This window comes from Mesocricetus auratus, unplaced genomic scaffold, assembly GCF_017639785.1.
Source record: "Mesocricetus auratus isolate SY011 unplaced genomic scaffold, BCM_Maur_2.0 Super-Scaffold_4256, whole genome shotgun sequence".
Taxonomy (NCBI): domain Eukaryota; kingdom Metazoa; phylum Chordata; class Mammalia; order Rodentia; family Cricetidae; genus Mesocricetus; species Mesocricetus auratus.
The window spans coordinates 87371953-87389355 of NW_024429182.1; the positions used below are offsets into that span (position 1 = coordinate 87371953).

The 17403-nt window shown below is 46.6% G+C and overlaps 1 protein-coding gene across 1 annotated transcript in view; it reads left to right on the top strand.

Moving 5' to 3' along the window:
• Positions 1 to 2177: 2177 nt before the first annotated feature.
• Positions 2178 to 17403, top strand: part of Galnt18 (polypeptide N-acetylgalactosaminyltransferase 18) — a 292370-nt gene continuing 277144 nt past the window's right edge. The window contains exon 1 of the mRNA XM_005075674.4: positions 2178 to 2874. Coding sequence (XP_005075731.1) covers positions 2640 to 2874 — 235 coding nt within the window. The 5' untranslated portion in view covers positions 2178 to 2639. The remainder of the gene's footprint in view (positions 2875 to 17403) is intronic.

Here is a 17403-nt window from a genome sequence, read left to right on the forward strand (position 1 = left end):
CTAAGGGATAGACTCCTTCCTTGCTGCCCACAGCCTTAGATCCTATAGCTTCCAGTAGGGGACAAGAATTTATAGTGATTAGTAGAAAAATGAAGGCTTACTAAACAGCAAGATGGTATTCTTGGACCTGGGAAAGGAGGGACCACATCCTAGGAGGATGTCATTGTGAGCCTCAGCACCCACTGTGTGTCTTGTGGTATCTTCTCTCATTTAATACTAATAAGTAAGAAGGTATTGTATTTGGTACATGAGGGAACCAGCCCTGTTGGTGTTTTGGGGTTTTTGTTTGTTTGTTTGTTTTGTTTTTTCCTAGACAGGGTTTCTCTGAATTGTTTTGGAGCCTGTCCTGGAACTCGCTCAGTAGTCCAGGCTGGTCTCAAACTCATAGATATCCTCCTGCATCTGGAGTGCTGGGATTAAAGGCATGCGCCACCAATGCCCGGCTCTGTTGGTGTTTTTGAACCTTTCTCAAGCTCATGTAATTAATACATATTGGAACAAGGATTAATACTGGGAGCATAGTGTGGCTTTTCAAAGACCAGAGATCATTCTGCATTCTATCCCATGTTTTTGTTGTTGTTGATTGATTGATTATTTTTGTTTTTCATACTCTATAGTCACACGATCACCTGGTACAAAATCTTAAGTCATACAACCCACATTGTTTCTTTCCTGAAATGTCTGCCCCTATACCCCTTGTCCTGGAGATTTACCAATGTGAACATGCAAAGCCAGTCTCTTCTCCTCCAGGTGTAATCTGGTGACCACTTAGGAAGATTTTATGAGAGCTGAACTCCTTCTGTTGGACCTCCATCTGTGCTCAAGGCCATGGTTTGGAAGTCCAGGCAACCAGCCCACGGGCAGCCTAGACTCCTCTTCTGTGAATGGAGAATGAGAGATGGTTTTCTCCCTTGTCTGTGTAGCCAGCAGACTGTGATCTTTAGAAACTGGCTCTGCCCCCCCCCCACTGGTCTCTGTCTGCAGTCTCCTTTCCCTATTCCAGCCCTAGCCCTTATTCCAGCTGGGGGAGGAAAGAGCTCCTCTCAGATCCTTGGAGGTTTCCCATTTTCTCAGCATCTTTGGGGATCTTTTGTCTGTAGTAGTAAAGGGTCATGACATGTCTGGTCTTTGGCTTTCTCTTTTCTAGAGCAAGGCCTTTGAATTCAGAAGCCTGACAAGTCAGCTGCATGGTATACTGTCATGGCTCATTGGAGTACTAGCCCACAGGGTGGCCTTGTCTTCAAGCTTCTTTCCCTGCCAGAAAACAACATGGAGAGACGGTAAAGAAATCTGTTTTAGAAAGACCTTGTTTAAAGAACGCAGATACATGAGTGTTTTAAGATGGGATGATCTGAAGAAGCACTTGTCCCAGGAAGAGACTCAGTGGACCCGCTGCTGTGAGTTCCATTTCCCTCCATCAAGGCTGTGTTACCCACCCCAAGCTATGAGGACTGCATGTATGGGAACTATACAGGTCTTGAGAATTGCACCGTCCTGCCCCATCCCTACATACAAGGTTTCCCTGTACGTAGTGGGCTCCATAAGCAGTAAAGGTCTGCAGGATGCGACCACGTCGTGGGAACTGCACAAACTTGAACAATCTTGGGAGCAAGAATGGCTTAGAGACAGTTCACTATTGCCTCTCCTAGAGATTTCTGGAGGCCTTTGGTGACATTCTGGAGACCAGCAGAGGGCAGGGGGCAGGGTGGAGGCAGAAGTAAATCAGAAGGAGTGTACCTTATAAGGCCTGGCTGCTTCTATAGTCTGCATCTCGATTACCGGGGGGTGGGAGTGTGTGAGGAGTCAGTTTTCATGTGGGAAAGCAGCAGAATCCCCTCAGTTGAGGCAGGTGAGGGGACATGAGCATCCTGATCCCCAAGCTTGGGATGATTCCCATGCAAGATAGCCAGAATTCCCCTAGGGCGGAGTCTGCGGGCCTGGACCAGGACTGGCGGTTGGCCAGCAGGAGCCAGCAGGCGCCGGTCCTGGTCATGTTGGTCCGGGAGTAGGAGAGCTTTTGGCCAGCAGGTGGGGCGCGGGGCGGGGCTCCGCCCCCCTAGCCCCTACTCATTGGTCCACAGTCGCCCAGTCCCGGCCCCTCTCCAGAGCCGGAGCGCGATTGGTGGTGGCGCTTGTCGCTCGGAGAGGGCCGAGCCGTGCCGCTTCGCTCCTTGGGTCGCTGCCACAGTCTCGGTTCTCCTGAGCAGCTAGCGAGCGAGCGACGCGGGCTGGTGGCATCTCCCAGGCAGCGGGAGCTGGATATGGGAAGCAGCGCGGCCGCGGGCCCTGGCAGTGACAAAGTTTCCCAGAACTGCAGGTCGCATCGCGACACTGCTGGTCACCAGTGACCGCCTAGGGAAAGACTCGGGGATTTTGAATTTGGGGGGGAAAACCAACAACAACAAACAAACCCTCCTCGTTTCCTTTGTGGAGCTCTTTCTCAGGGTGGCCAGCGGCGGGAGCTGCAAACTTGGACACCGCGGCTCGAACTGCCAGGGGACTCGCCTTTGGAGAGCCTCAAGACTTAGGTACTGGCGTACCAGAGGCCCCAGGCGTGCCAAGGGGTGTGAGCGCGGGGGAGTTTGGGGTGTGCAGCAAGGAGGGGTCCCAGGAGCTCTATATGGAGGAGGGACCCCAGAATGGTGTGTACCAGGAAGACCAAAACTTTGGTGTCCACTTGCGTGATCCTGAGTGGTATGACCAACATCATCTGCCTGCTGTACGTGGGCTGGGTTACCAACTACATCGCCAGCGTGTATGTGCGGGGGCAGGAGCCAGCGCCCGACAAGAAGCTTGAGGAAGATAAAGGGGATACCCTGAAAATTATCGAGCGGCTGGACCACTTGGAGAATGTCATCAAACAGCACATCCAAGGTACCGGCGCCCTGGGAAACTTGAGCCACGCGCACAGCCAGGGAGTGCCCAGTGATCTGCTTGTAGGATGGGATGTATTGAGGCCAGTGACTGCAGGGAGGGATTTGGGGTGGCAGTTGCATGGTTGGAGAGACTGCGAGGACTGGTGTCCCGGATCTTCTGAGTCTGACACTCTGCTAGTTTTCCTTGGGCATATGTGTGTACACATTTGCGTGCGTGCATGCGTGTGTGTGTGTGTGTGTGTGTGTGTGTGTGTGTGTGTGTGTGGCTTGTTGTTGGTATGGGGACGTGCTATGCACGTGTCCAAATGTGCGTGACTCCAGGCTGCTTTTTCCTGGGATCTCAGGATCACATACTAGTCAAGGAGTGTGTCTGACCATAGATGTTTATGTATTTAAAAGAGAATACAAGGGCAAACGAGTTTATTTGGCTGTAGTAAGGGACAGGAGAGATGCCATGTGTGATCCTAACTGTGGGGTTTAAGAAGCAGCAAGCTTCAGGACAAACCCAGACTAGAAAGATAACATTGCCCCAGTATCAGCCTCAGCTTCAGCCAGAGTAGTGCTGGGACTGCAGGGGGTACCTTAAGTGGAAAACTGCCTTCAGCTGTAGCACACCTGCAGATCCAGGACCTGTCCCTATGATCAGGTGTCACACCCAGGAAGAAGCTAAGTCCACTGTGGTGGCACTTCTATTCCGGATGGAGAAAACCCACTGAGGCTGTGACTTTCCTTCAGAGCCTTCTGGTCTCAGTGAGGGCCAGTTTGTAAAGCAGCTAGCTACATACACTCCCTGGTCCAGGAATCAGCCATGGTAGCGTAGACATACCCACAGAAGGTGGGTCTGAAATCCAAGACTGCAGTGGGTGGGTGTCTCTAGGCTAGATTTAAAGGGTGAGTGGGACATAAAGGACTCTCCAGGCAGTGTGAGTGCCCCAGGGAAGTGATGGAGTTCAGGGTGCCTGGAGTAAGGCATGCTCACTCAGGCTAGCAATCTAGATTGCCCCTGTCCTCTTCAGGTGCTCCTGCTTTCCTAGGTAAGAGGACTTAACTGCAGGCCCCAGCTAGTTTACCTGTAAATCTGACAGGCTCCAGATATGGGTAAGCCCCTGGCAGTATCTGAGCTGCAGGCTGCCTGCTCTGAGCTCTGTTTACCAAGGTAAGGACTGCTTTCCGATCTGATGTACCTGATGTACCTCCCATGTGGTCATCCCACGTGGTCAGATTGGCTCCTTCCCTGGGAAGGCTTCACCAGGTTAGGGGGGGCAGAAAGGCGACCCTTTTGGTTGTGCTTCCTAACTGACAAAAGCAAGCCCCTGACTTTGAGGACCCTAGAAAAGGGACCTTCGCTTCGAACCCGTTTCAACCTCACCTAAGCGTTGAACTCAACAGACCAAACTGCCTGTAGTGCCTGTTGCTGTCATTTGCCTTGATATGTTCTGGGAGATGAACTCAAGGCTGTGCCTTGCTCTGACATTTCCAGGTTGTACACATCTGAGAGATTTGAATTCACATATTCTCTGTGTGTGTGTGTGTGTTCAAAATGATTCTCCTGTTCTTTTCTATGCAGTTAGGGAAGAATCCAGCAAGGGACTGCTTCAGGGACAATTTCAAGGATTTCTCGAGCCCCTGAGCTCAGCACTGAGCAGTCCCTATCATGTTGAATGTGAACCATATCACATGATTCCCAAGGCTCCACATGAAAGCCATTGTGGAAGATGAAAAAATACAATTTTTTTAAGCAGGAAATCTTAGAACTTCTCAATGTTTATATCATAAATTAGGAGGAGATAGGTTAATAGAAAAGAAGCCTCCTTAGACTGTGTGTTAGTCCAGGTATCCTTTGGGCAGTAGAAAATGACAACAAGGCCAAAGCCACTACCCACAGTGTGTGAGGGAGTGACTTGTGACAGGCTAGACATGAAACAGACAGATGGCAGAGGCTTAGCTGGTTGCTTGTGCTGTAGTAGTGTGGAGATACTGACAACTCCCACCAGGGTTCCAGAGCAGTCTCTGAACTTGTGTTTGGGGTTCAAAGATCTGTAAAATGTGTGAGATCATTCCTGTCTTTAGGATGTGGGCTGTTTGCATGTTTTGTGTCAGAAGTGCCTTTTTTATAATCCTTGGTACATCCCAGAGCTGAAGATGGGGACAGGGTCGGGAGGCTGATAACAAGAATATCCCTGGACCCTGCTGTGCCTGTTATGTGCTATGCCCTGTTCTTTGTGTAAGCTGACTTACCCTTAGAGCCTTTTGAGGTCAGTGGTATTAGCTCCATCTTACAGATGTGGAAACTGAGGACTGGAGAGCTTGTTTGACCCACTGATCCAGACACTCCCCGTTACATAATAGCTCAGACATTTGTGCTCAGATAGTGGCTTCAGGGTCTCTGTTTTACCTTGCTATGAGAAGGGGTCTTAACTTAATAGTATAAGGTTGGTTTTGAACTTAAGACCATTCCATCTCAGCAAGCATCACAGCTGGGTGCCACCACATCCAGGTTATTTTTAGTGTTTATTTTGGCTGTTGGTTCTGTAGTCTAGGAAGATGTTAGTCTGTGTTCTTAACTGTATAATATACTGCTTGCTAAGAAGGCCAGAAGCATACAGGGGAAGAGTGCTGTCCTGGTATTGGGTGACAGCAGTGGGAATGGTTGTATCCTAGTGAAAGGCCATCTTGGAGGTGTGGTGGGGTCAGTAGTGTCCCCACATGGAACTGCTTTCCATTGATATACTAAGGCAGATCTGGGTTTTGGTTGATTTCCCGAAGAAGGCAGAGGCCACATTCCCTTGACAAATGTTTGAAGACTCTCTGGGCAGTCCTAGCAGGTGGAAGAGAGACAGTCTGGATGACTGAGTGACTGCCTTGCACCGGTGCCCAGCATCCTAGTTAGTCACGAGTGTGGGCACTGCCAGTTTCCAAAGCATAAGCTTTGCTTCGGAATGTCGCCCAGGCGTCTCTTCTCTTTGGAAGGAAAGCTGTCCAGGAAGTTGCAAATGTCACTGAGTGTTCTGCAGGATGTTCTGAGGACTTGCAATTAGAAGAGGCTTTGGAGCGGCACCCTAGAGGTCTGTTCTAGTCATGACTGAAAAGTTGATTTTCCTCTTGGGGACCACAGTGATATTTCATTTTAATTTGTTTTCTGATTGAATGATTTAATTAGATGGTGTGTATGAATCTCTTAGGAATATAAATTGTATTTTTTGAACATTATTTTTTTAAACCAAGAGATGTTAAGCGACAAGATAGTTAACTTCAGGTAAGTATCCTGTTGGGGTGGAAACACCAAGTAGTTCCTACTACAGGCTCCAACTCAGGACCTTACACCTTGTTTGGAATGGACAGATGGACAGACTAGAGGAAGCCCAAGTATGAGAGAACTTGGAAAGAGAAATTGCTCCTCTTCTTCCTCATCCCCTTTCTCTTTTTCTTTTTGAGACAGTATCTCATATAGTCCAGGCTAGCCCCAAAGGCACTATGTAGCTGGCCTGAAACTTGCTAAGTAGCAAAGAGGACCTGGGATTCTCTTGCCTCCACCTCCCCAGTGTTGGAATTACAGGTATGCCCACCATACTTAGCTTATGTGGTGCTGAGCATCAAGCTTAGTGTTTGCCGGTGTTTGCCTAACACGGGCAAACCTAACATGGGCAAACACCCTACCAACTGAGCCATCCCAGTCCTGGTTCCTGTTTGAGTTTGTATGTCAAGCACAAAAAACATTACTTTTTTTTTCCTTTGGTTAGTATCATTTTGAATCTGTTAAGAATGTGCTGGTGTTTAAGAGACAATTTAAGAATGTATGGAACTTCCTAGTATCTATTCTACTCCAGGAACTCTTTTGTCATCATAAGCCCTCCTTTTGGTTTTGCCCACTTGACTATACATGTATGGAGACAGTACTGTCAATACATATGTATATGGTTCTCCCTTCTTTCCTTGGCCATTTTTGTAAAAAGCATTTTTCTCTCTGCTTGCTACATAGTTTATTCTTTCAACCTTTATCTCTTGGCAACCAGAGGTTCCTCAAGCTGTTCTGGCAGGGACTGGATGGAATTACTGGGGACCACAGAGAACTGGGACACTCTTGGTCCACACTTGTTTTCTAAGGACATAGAATTCCTGTTATCTGCGTGGATGGAACTTCAAATGAGTCAATGAGCTCAAACATCAGAGGGAAAGGGAAGAATACCACACACGCAGTAAATGTTTTGACTGTTACTCCAAATGTACAACCATTAGCCTTTGATGCTGTCAGTAAGAATGCTGTCCTTGGGGTTGGTCTGCTATTAGATGCTCTACGCCCCCCTGAGCACAGACCACTCCCATGCCAGCATTGTCACATCCTGTCAACAAAGTCAGATTTCTCCCATTTTCTTTAAAATCCACCAGGAACTGAAAGGTACTTGGAAGCGATCTCAATATGGGTGTCTGGTTTTATTTTTCCTTCTTTTTTATTAATTCATTTTTTACATTCCAATCCCAGCTCCCCGTCCCTCCTCTCCTTCAGCTCCCTCCACTTCTCCCACCCACCCCACCTCCCATCTGCTCCTGGGAGAGGGTAAGGCTTCCCCTAGGAAGTCTACTATGTCTGTCCCATCAACTTGCTGAGGCAGGACCAAGGCACCTCTCCACCCCCATACCCTTGTGTCGAGGCTGAGCAAAGTATCTCTCCACATAGAATGGGCTCCAAGTCATTTTGTGCATTAGAGTTAGATCTTGGACCCACTACCAGTGGCCTCATATATTGTCCCAGCTGCACCCTTGTCACCTATATTAAGGGAGTCTAGTTTGGTCTTATGCAGGTTCCCCATTTGTCAGACTAGAGGCACTGATCTCTCACTGGCTTGGATCAGCTGATTCTGTGGGTTTCCCCATCATGGTCTTGACTCCTTTGTTCATATTATCGCTCCTCCCTTACTTAGATTGTATTCCAGGAGCTCTTGACTGGTATTTTTATGATTTTCTTTGCCTGATCTTTTGGAATGATTTTGCTGACCTGTAATTTGACTATTTAAGTGACTATCTTGTCTCAACTCTTCCCAAAGTATTGGCATTAATTTTTCTAGAGATCACCGCTCTCTTCTTTTAGCAGTCGCATGGCTTTACACAGCATGTAATTAAATTAAGCAGTTGCAGCAACAAGTCCCAATAGTATTCTCGTGCTTGGGAACAACTCCACAGTTAGGGGGAGGTGCAGCCTGCTAGAGGGAAGCCCACACAGGGACAAGAACATCATGGGAATGTTTCACAACGGAAGTAGGAAGCATGCAAATTTGCAGAGTGGAGTGGAGGACTGTTTAAGAAAACATCCCCAAACTTTAAATGACTACATAGTATTCCACCACCAATGTAACCATTTTTCATTTGACTTTCTCTGATGTTGGACATTTGTTAGGAAATAGTAAAAAAATGAATGTCTTTTCCTCATCTATTTTCTCCTTTGAATTATTCTCATAGTTGTATTTTCAGAAGTAAGATTACTAGTGACAGAGTATGAACATTTTTTTATGAAATATTATTTTTCAAAATGAAAGCCTTTCCACCCAGTCACTGACAATGCAGTGTTGTTCTGGGGTCATGGAGGGATGGCATTTGGTGTTATCATTCAGCATTTTCTGGGCAAATGGAATTACCGACAAGACAGTTGAGTCTTTTTATTTGTACTTCTTTGGTTATGGTAGAACTTAATACCCTCCCTGAAGCCCTCTGTGTGTTTTTGTCCTGTGGGAAATTTTTTTCTCTTGGATTCTCAGTGTTGGTGATTTGTATATTTTACATATGTTCATAGATTTCTTAATGAATTAATAAGATACACATGATGACTATATTATACAATATATACATATATATGTTTTATTTTTATTTTTGAATTTATTTTGTGTTTGGTTATGTGTTGTGCATGCAGATGTGCAGGTAAGGTCACCTGTGCATGTGAGGGGAAGCTGGAGGCTGGCAGCAAGAATCTGCCTTAATTGTTCACCACATACCTGGAGTTTGCTGTTTTTGCCTAGATTTACTGGCCAGTGAGCCTCCTAGATTTACTGGGGTTACATATCTGTACCACTATACCCATCTTTTACATGAGTACTGCAATGTGAACTCAGGTCCTCATTTTATCCATCCCCTAATTTTTGTTTTAAATAGATACCCTAGGTCAGAGGTTTTCCAAAGGTGTCTGCAGGAGCTGAAAACTTCCAGACGTTTAATTTGGGACCCCGTTAATAGTAACAGGGTCAAATGTCATCACCAGCCTTCAGTAACCTCCAGTGTCACCCACAACACTTTTTCCTTATGGTTTGTATGTAGTGTTTGGTAAACTACTTCAGTTCTTAAAGGTTCCACCTCCTCCTCCTCCTCCTCCTCCTCCTCCTCCTCCTTTTCTTTTCTTCTTATTTCAAGACAGGGATTCTCTGTGTAGCCCTGGTTGTCCTGGAAGTCACTCTGTGGATGAGACTGGACTTGAACTCACAGAGATCTGCCTGCCTCCGCTTCTCAAGTGCTGGGATTAAAGGCGTGGACCAAATACCAGGTTAAGATTCCATTTCTTAAAGAGAAACCTGAAAGCCATGTGGCACAGAGAGAGAGGCCTGACAGCTGCATTTCTGTGAGGGATTATGGCAGCCTGAAGAGAATAAGCAAGTCCAGAGTGATACTGAAGGACAGTTTCCATCTGTCCTTCTGACTCATTTCTAAATCCACTCTTTCTCTCCTCAGAGTCAGCCTCATCCCAGCTGTGGAAGGTCAGGTCATTGATTGTGCTTTGTTTCCTCAAGCTTATCAAGCAAACTGTGTGCATATTAGTGTGTCTCAGATCCGTAACATCGGTTGATGACAGGAGTCCCAAAGAACCAGGAAATACCCTAGATTCGGGCATTTATCTGCTTCCTATAGCTTTCAGGTGTCCCTCTTTGTGTCTTAACTAGCTCAGTTTGTTACCAGGAGAGTGTAGCCTCTGCGGGGAGCTTGTTTGAGGAAAAGTTGTCATTGAAACAGCAAAGCTCTCTAATTTTTGGAATAAGCTTCGGTTTAAAAATTCTGTCCATAACAGACATAGAAGCCTTCAGGGTGTCAACAGCAGGACTCAGGGTTGAGCCTAATTGCTTTTGTTAATAGCCCAGGACCACATCTTTATGGAGCAGAAGAACCTTGCCAAAGAATACAGCTTCTCCCTATGGTCAAGGACTTTTCCTCTTTAGCCAGTAGTGTATAGGCTGCAAAATAAATGAATTCCACATTCTTTCCCGCTCACTTGACATAAATCGCTGTTTGCCCTTGATAAGCAGTTTGGTGGCAAATCTCAAGGAGAATTGAGAATCAGAAGCGAGCCACAATCAGGCTTGAGAGGGCCATAAAGGTCAGCACCAGCCACTGAAGTTAGCTTAGATTTTCCAGATATGTTTGAGAGACTGGAAGCTACACACACAGCTCTAGGAGCACCTCTGTTGCTGTGCCACTGTGGGACTCTGACCCTACTTATCTGAGAATCTGCAGGTGCCGTTGTGTGGCCTATTTTTTTGCTTTGGGTTTATCAAAGAGTCTAGGGATACCTGCTTTCTTCTGGATAAGCATACTGAAGGGATGCCATTTGAAGGTTTTGAGGAGATGTCCTACTGAATATGGGGGACAGATGGGGCCAGAGAGAAGCCACAGGGATTTGGGGAGAGATGGAGCTATGGGAAGGCATATGCTGTCTTGTGCACTTGAAGGTCAGAGAACAATTTATAGGAATTGGTTCTTTCCTTCCACTGTGTGGGTCCTGGAGATTGAACTCAGGTCATCTGATTTTCCAGTAAGTGCCTTTATCCAATGAACCATCTCAGTTGCCCTACATGTCTATAAATGTCAGGGATCCTGATACATAAGACCAGAAGCAGGTGGCTGTCATATTCCATGAAAGGCAGGCCATCTTTCTATGCTTATCTCCAATTTAGCAGGAATTTGATTATTCCAAAGTATTTGCATGCTGCCTTCTCAAACCCCACTTTGCCTTTGAGTCCCATGCAGCTACATCTTGCAATGCAAGGCTGCACATACGGATTCCCCACATTCCTATTTCCTTGCACACATGCCTTCACACGCAGGGCACTCACCCCAGGGCAGTGCCAGGATTAGGCACGTCTCGACAGTACATTCGTGGTCACCCCACCCTTTTCTTTCCCACTCAGTGAAGCTCATTAGTATGCTGGGGAGTGTGTTAACCTTGAAATCTCTTTAATTTGTGGAGTTAAAGTTAATCATTCCTAAGCTTTGCTACTTAAGTTATTGTTAATAGCAAATTACCCTACAACTGTTCCCAAGTCATGTATGTTGTGGCAGTGACTGTCAGCAACAGCTGTCTGGAACCTTCTCTGTGGGTCTGTGCACTCTTTATGGATTCTTCTGAGTGTAGCCAACCAGAACTTTCAGAGGAAGAAGTCCTGGTTATGTGACTGTTGCTGTTTTTGTGACTTTTCTGCCTCTATGGTTATGAATGAAGATTTGTTACTAGCCGGATCACTGCAGTGTGTGTGCAGCTTAGAGATGGGGTTGTCCTTCATTGCTCAGCTTCAGCTTAGTGAGTTTGCTTTTGGAGGATGGAGATGTCCTTAATGGTGCAAGTTGAAACAATTAATATCTAATTCCAGTGAGATTTTAAGAGCATTCCTGAATGAAGCCACAGCTGAAGTGACACAGAGGCCAGCAGGCACAATTAACTGGGCCATGTTTTATTGCCTTCAAAAGCTCACAGAAGGATGGTATTGGGAAGGTCCAGAAACAACTTCTGAACTGTTCTGCCCCAGAATTGGTAAAGACATAGAAAGCAGTGATCAGAGAGGTTGGCACCAGCTCTCTCATGAATGCTCTCATTCTACCAGTGTCCCAAGTTCAAGCCTCAAAGTGGCTCACCCTGAGGAGGCATGTGGAGGACTGTACCTTAAGCATCTTGTGTGCTTAGTTGAGTTTCCACACCTAACTTGTCCAAATATCGCTGTCCTCAGGAGACTCAGAGTTAATAGCCATTGAGATTCCAGAGGCATGGGAAGGAATTTCAGAGACCTTGGTCCAGACAAGGCTTGAAGATTGAAGTAATATGTACCGTGCTTGTGGCATCTGGGAGTTTAGGAACACAGGACAAAAGCTGTTCAGACCAATGAATAAGAGAGTGAGAAAGCTAAGGAGAGATTTTGTGCATGCGTGTGTACAAATACATGTGCCTGTCTGTCTGTGTGTGTGTGTGCGCACATGTGCACTCAAGTGCATGGGTGTATGCACACATGTGGAGGTCAGAGGACAACCTCAGATGCCATTGTTCAGGTGCTACATATCTTCTGTTTTGAGGCAGTCTCCCACTGGCCTGGAACTCAGCAAGTCAGTTTTCTGAGCAGTGATCTCCAGGGGAACCATTCTCTGCCTCCCCAGCACTGAAATTACAAGTATACACCCCTATGCCTGTCACTTTTACACAAGCTCTGTGGACTGAATTGAGATCCTGTGGTTGCAAAGCAGGATTTTTGCTAACTGAGCTGTCTCTCCAGCCCTACATAGAGATTTGAAGTAACAGATGAGACACTTTGGTTTATTTTAATGGCAACAGTTTCTATGGAATTGAAGACTGACTAGGAAGAGAATACTGGTCAGAGCCTGGGCAGGCACTGTCCATGTGGCATCACTTTATTACTGTCCTTATTTAAATGGAGAGCAATTCTGGGAGAGGGGGTTCTGGTTCCTTTGGTCTCAATATCCCAGAGAGATGTGATTTCATAGGTGATAAACCTGAGCCCTAGAAAGTCCCCGGTTTGGGAAGGCCTTGAGTTTCTCCCAGATATTTGTGCATTGGAATCTTGGTCCCCAGTATGGTGGGTTGGAAGCTATTAGAGAGGCAGAGTCTGGTGGAGGGTGATTAGCTCATTGAGAGCATCACTTTTGGAAGAGAGTCATGTGGTTCTTTTAGAACCCAGTTAGTTCCCAAGAAACACATACTTAAAATATGAGCAAGCCTCTCTTGCTCTCTGCATCACTGTAGTACTGTTCTCACCCTCCAATAAGTGTTCTTACCATGATGCTTTTTGCTATCTTATGTGGTAACTGAAAGCCCACAGAGGCTGAACTTATGAGAGCTGACTTTGGACTTTCAGAACCAAATTTCTTTCTTATGTATTACCCAGCTTCAGGTAGTCTGTGAGAGCAATTGAAAATGGTCCAATGGAAATAATTTGTTCAAGGTCACATTGCTGCTGAGTGGTAGAGCCAAGAAGGGTGTCTGTCCCCAAGATTTACAGTCTTTACAGAATAAGAAGGGCATTTTAAAGACAGAAAAAGAGGAGACCATTTTAGCAGACACTAGAAGGGTAAGCTCAGAAGCCTTGGGTCAAGTAAGAGAATGACAAGAGTTTGCAGACAGGTGGCTTGGTTTATCCTTGTGTCAAATCCTGCAGTGAGTGGGGTTGAGTAAAGGGAGAAGCCTTACAAGTGTGAGTTCCATCTGCAGCTAGACTCACCCAAGTCCCACCCATGGGTTTCTGCCACCTGTGGTGTGCCAGGCATGGCTTGCTGAGTGCTTTCCTGTGTTGAGGCAGTCCTGTTCTCTAGGGTGACTTCTTGAGTCCAAGCAAACCCCTAGGCCTGTGTGAATGTGGGTGGATGGCCTCAGCGATGTGTTTCCAACACCAGGGTAAAAACAGTCTTTCCGATAACCCTGTATCCCTGCTCTCAAATGCAACTTTGTCTGAGATTTATCAGAAGATGTTGAAGGTCCCAGAAGCTTCAGCCCTATCTCCCTGCCCACATAGCTGCCTCTCTCTCTCCTTGTTTTTCTTTTTGCCTTGGCACTCTGCTTTTAGCTGTCTGTGCCTCTCAGGATTTGGAAAGGAACAGACAATCGCAGTAAAGGAAAGCCCCAATAAAGTGGTTTGGGCACAAAACACCAACAGCTGTTTATTTGCTCCAAATAGTAGGAGTCTGTGTTAATAACCTTGTGAGTTATGTGCTGGGAAGTTAGCATAAGCAAAACTCTCACTGTAGACCTGCAGGTGTGACTCCATTTCTTTATTGAATTGATCTTTCCTGTTTGCTCGGTGACATTTTCTGTTATCCATATGGAAGATCCTTTTTGATCTCCTGTTAAGGATTCGTTAGGCTGGTCTGTGGCCCGCGTTCCAAGGTAGAGATGTCTCAAGTCTCTTTATTACAGTTCAATGAATATGTGGTTCCTACCTCAAAGGATTTCTGCCAGTCAAGCTTTGTGTAACTAACCACTGCCTTTCTCTGATGGGGAAGAGGAAGCCAGGAAGGGGAAGAGGGGCAGGAGGCTGCCTCAGACTTGCCTTCCTGTCCTTGGAAGAGTGTCTTTCAACACTCTGGGGTCTTCAGTGACTATGTTTATTTTAATGGTAAGCTGGTCCTTCAATCTGATTTACTTTAGTTTCTAAAAGAGGGCGTGGGGAGTCTGGGAGACAGGTGAGTCAGTAAAGTGACTTGTACGCATGAGGACATGAGTTTGATCACTAGAGCCCATGTGAAAGCCAGCTGTTGTGGTGTGTGCATGTAGTCCTAGTGCTGGGTGGAGACAGGGGGGTTCCGGGGCTCACTGAAAAGTCAGTGTAGCCTGCTTGGTGAGTTCCAGGCCAGTGAGAGACCATGTCTTACAAAGAAAAGGAAAAGAGGACAACTCCTGAGGAGGGACATCCGAGGCTGATCTCTGATCTACATACATGTATACATACAGATGTGGAGGAGAATTTACAGGAATGAGAGCTTCCAACTGTACATCTGGGCCACATCTTTATTTTAGTAGAACCCAGGGGTTCAGATTAGAAGAGAACACAATGGAAAGTAAATTGAAAAGACATCAGCCAATGACTCAAAAACTGGAATGGAATCAGTGGAGAAGAGCAATAAAAACAGGTCTGGACTCCTGGAGAATCATGGGAGAGAAGGAACTTGAGGATCTTTGAACACCTGTTATGAATCCAAACGTTTATTGACTGCCACCGCCACCTTGTTTGAAACTCTGAGGAAGTCTGTGGGGGTCATTGCACCATATTACAGATGAGGAAATCAAGGCAATCAACCATTCAAGATGAGAACCCCTGACTCCATTAAGCCTCACAGCAAGGGACCCAGGGCCTCTCTTGCTCTCTGCTCCAAGGATGCTAATTAAGAGATAAGAGGATTATGGCTTTCTCTGGGTTAAAGGACTGCACATGACTTGGCAGAAGAAGGGGAGTCCTTGTGACTGCTGAGGCTCTGAGCTGGGCTACCAAGTAACCCAATGACAACCTCCTTTCCTGGGCTTGTGGGGATGGACTAGTCAGGAGCCCTCTAGACTCAGCTCTCTGGAGGCAAGGGGAGGCCCTTGGGGGTGCTTGTTTCTCTTTTTTGAGAGGGGATTCAGTCTACATAATATCCTGCACTTGTTCAAACCATGGCTTCATTTTGGGGTTCTTTTAGGTTTAGGGCTTGGGGTCAAGTAGGAAACCATTAGAGGGTATTGGTGGTCACTAAGGAGTTAGGAAACATGGCTGGGTCTACCACGGAGTTTCCATTAATGGAAGGACTAGAATGTTTAGACTCATATACCATGTAGAGCAGGCATGGAAAACTGGCCTCAAGGCCGCCATCTTTATTGGGGTTTAGGAATGGAAACAGACGGAACAGCTACAGGTAGGTGGGAGAAATTCCAGGTGCACACCCAAGTCCCTATTATTCCATATTTGACAGTAAGTGCAATAATGGCCTGGCATGTACTCCAGTCTTTAAGTGACATGCTCAGATTCCTGTCTTTTTTCATTCAACAACATTTATCAAGTATCCAGGAGACGATGAGGGCATGTCAGTGGAGCAAAGGCCCAAGTATGATGACGTTGCCATTAAATGTGGTGGCCAATGGCTCTCCTCTAAGCATGCTCCTAAAGAAGGTGAGATGTGAGCCATGTGCCTGTCCAAAGGGAGAACAGGTCCAGTGGAGACAGAAAGCAGTGCAAAGGCTCTGTGGCAGGGAAGGATTGATATGTTTACATAGCAATGGCTTTCCAGAGTACTACATAGGGTGATGGCAAGAGAAGAGGTAGGGCATCAGGACAGATTGCTGGGTGGGGAGCTAGCTGTGCAACCTCAAAGACCACTGGAGAAGGATTGCCCTCGAACTTGGAGCCACTGGAGGGGCTAAGTGAAGGAGCACATTTGTGAAGGCATCGATCTGGGCTGTTCTCTGGCTATTTTCTAACGAACATGAGTCTGCCTCGGCTGGCGTGGCAGTATGCCAATTGTGGTGGGCGATGGCAGAATCTGTCCAACACGGTCTTTTTCTTTGAAAAGCACATTATTAAGTCAAGAAGACAAAACAACATCCTTTGTGGTTAATTCCCTCCCATAAGGAATATTTAGAGTGGAATATTCTAGAAGAACGAGCCTTGGTGTCACAGAGGAATTGGGACTTGAAGAACAAGGTGGGTGAGAGGAGTGGAGTAGGCAAGGCTCAGAGAGGGCAGCTCAGTAACCCAAACCAACACTTACTTCGAAGAAGGAAACCCTGTCCCAGCACAAATGGGACTGAAAAATTCATCATGTCTTTGGTGGGTCGGATGAGCTTGGCAAGTCTCTTCACTGCCTGTGCCTTCGTTTTCCCAACTGCATGAATAAAGGTGATTGTTCCTTCACTATTGCAGGGCTGATCAAGGTGCAGGAAAGCACCTGGCCCTGTCCACTAGGGGTAAGCATGGGGGAGGTGTGCTCTGTATTCCATCCCTACTTCCTTTTCCTCCCTCCTCCCTTTGGGTGTGTGGAGGGGGTGAGAGAGAGAGAGAGAAGGAGGAAAAGAGGAGTATGTGAACACAGTGTGTGTGTGTGTGTGTGTGTGTGTGTGTGTGTGTGTGTGTGTGTGTGTGTAGGCTAGAGGATGAGGTCTAGTGTCTTTTCCAGTTATGCTCCATAGTTTTGTTTCTGAGATGGGTTATCACTAAACATGGAGCTCACAGATCTAGTTAGGCTGGCTAGTAATTTCCAAGTATTCACAGACCTATGCTGTCCTGCCTGGCTTTTTACCTAGGTGCTGGGGATCTGAACTCAGGGTCTTATGTTTTCATGGTAAGCACTTTACTGACAGAGTCATCTCCCAAGCATCTCTTCCTTTCATTTGTACACTTTCCTCCCTGGAGTTTTGCACAGGAAAAACCAGCCAAGAGTGAATGTGTTTTCTGGCTTCAACACCTAGAATAGGGGATTTCAGCTCCATGTTGGTGCAACTCATTAGTGTTATCTCAGGTCTGTCAGGCTTGAGATGGTCATGTTACCATTTGAGGGAGGCCAAATAACACCAGTGACATTGCATTGGGGGACATGGGTAGAGCATTGGCTCAGGGGCATCTGGGCACAATCCACCACTGCCAGCCAGCAAGTTGCCGTTATGTGTGTGCATGCCTTTGCCCTGTAAAAGCTCCTTGGCATTGTAGCAGGGGGCGATCGGTGTTGGTGATACTCTGGGTGGCTGAGACTTTGGCCGGTGGGAGAGTTATGCAGAGTGTCAGACTGCCCATGTGCTGAGCTTCCTTAC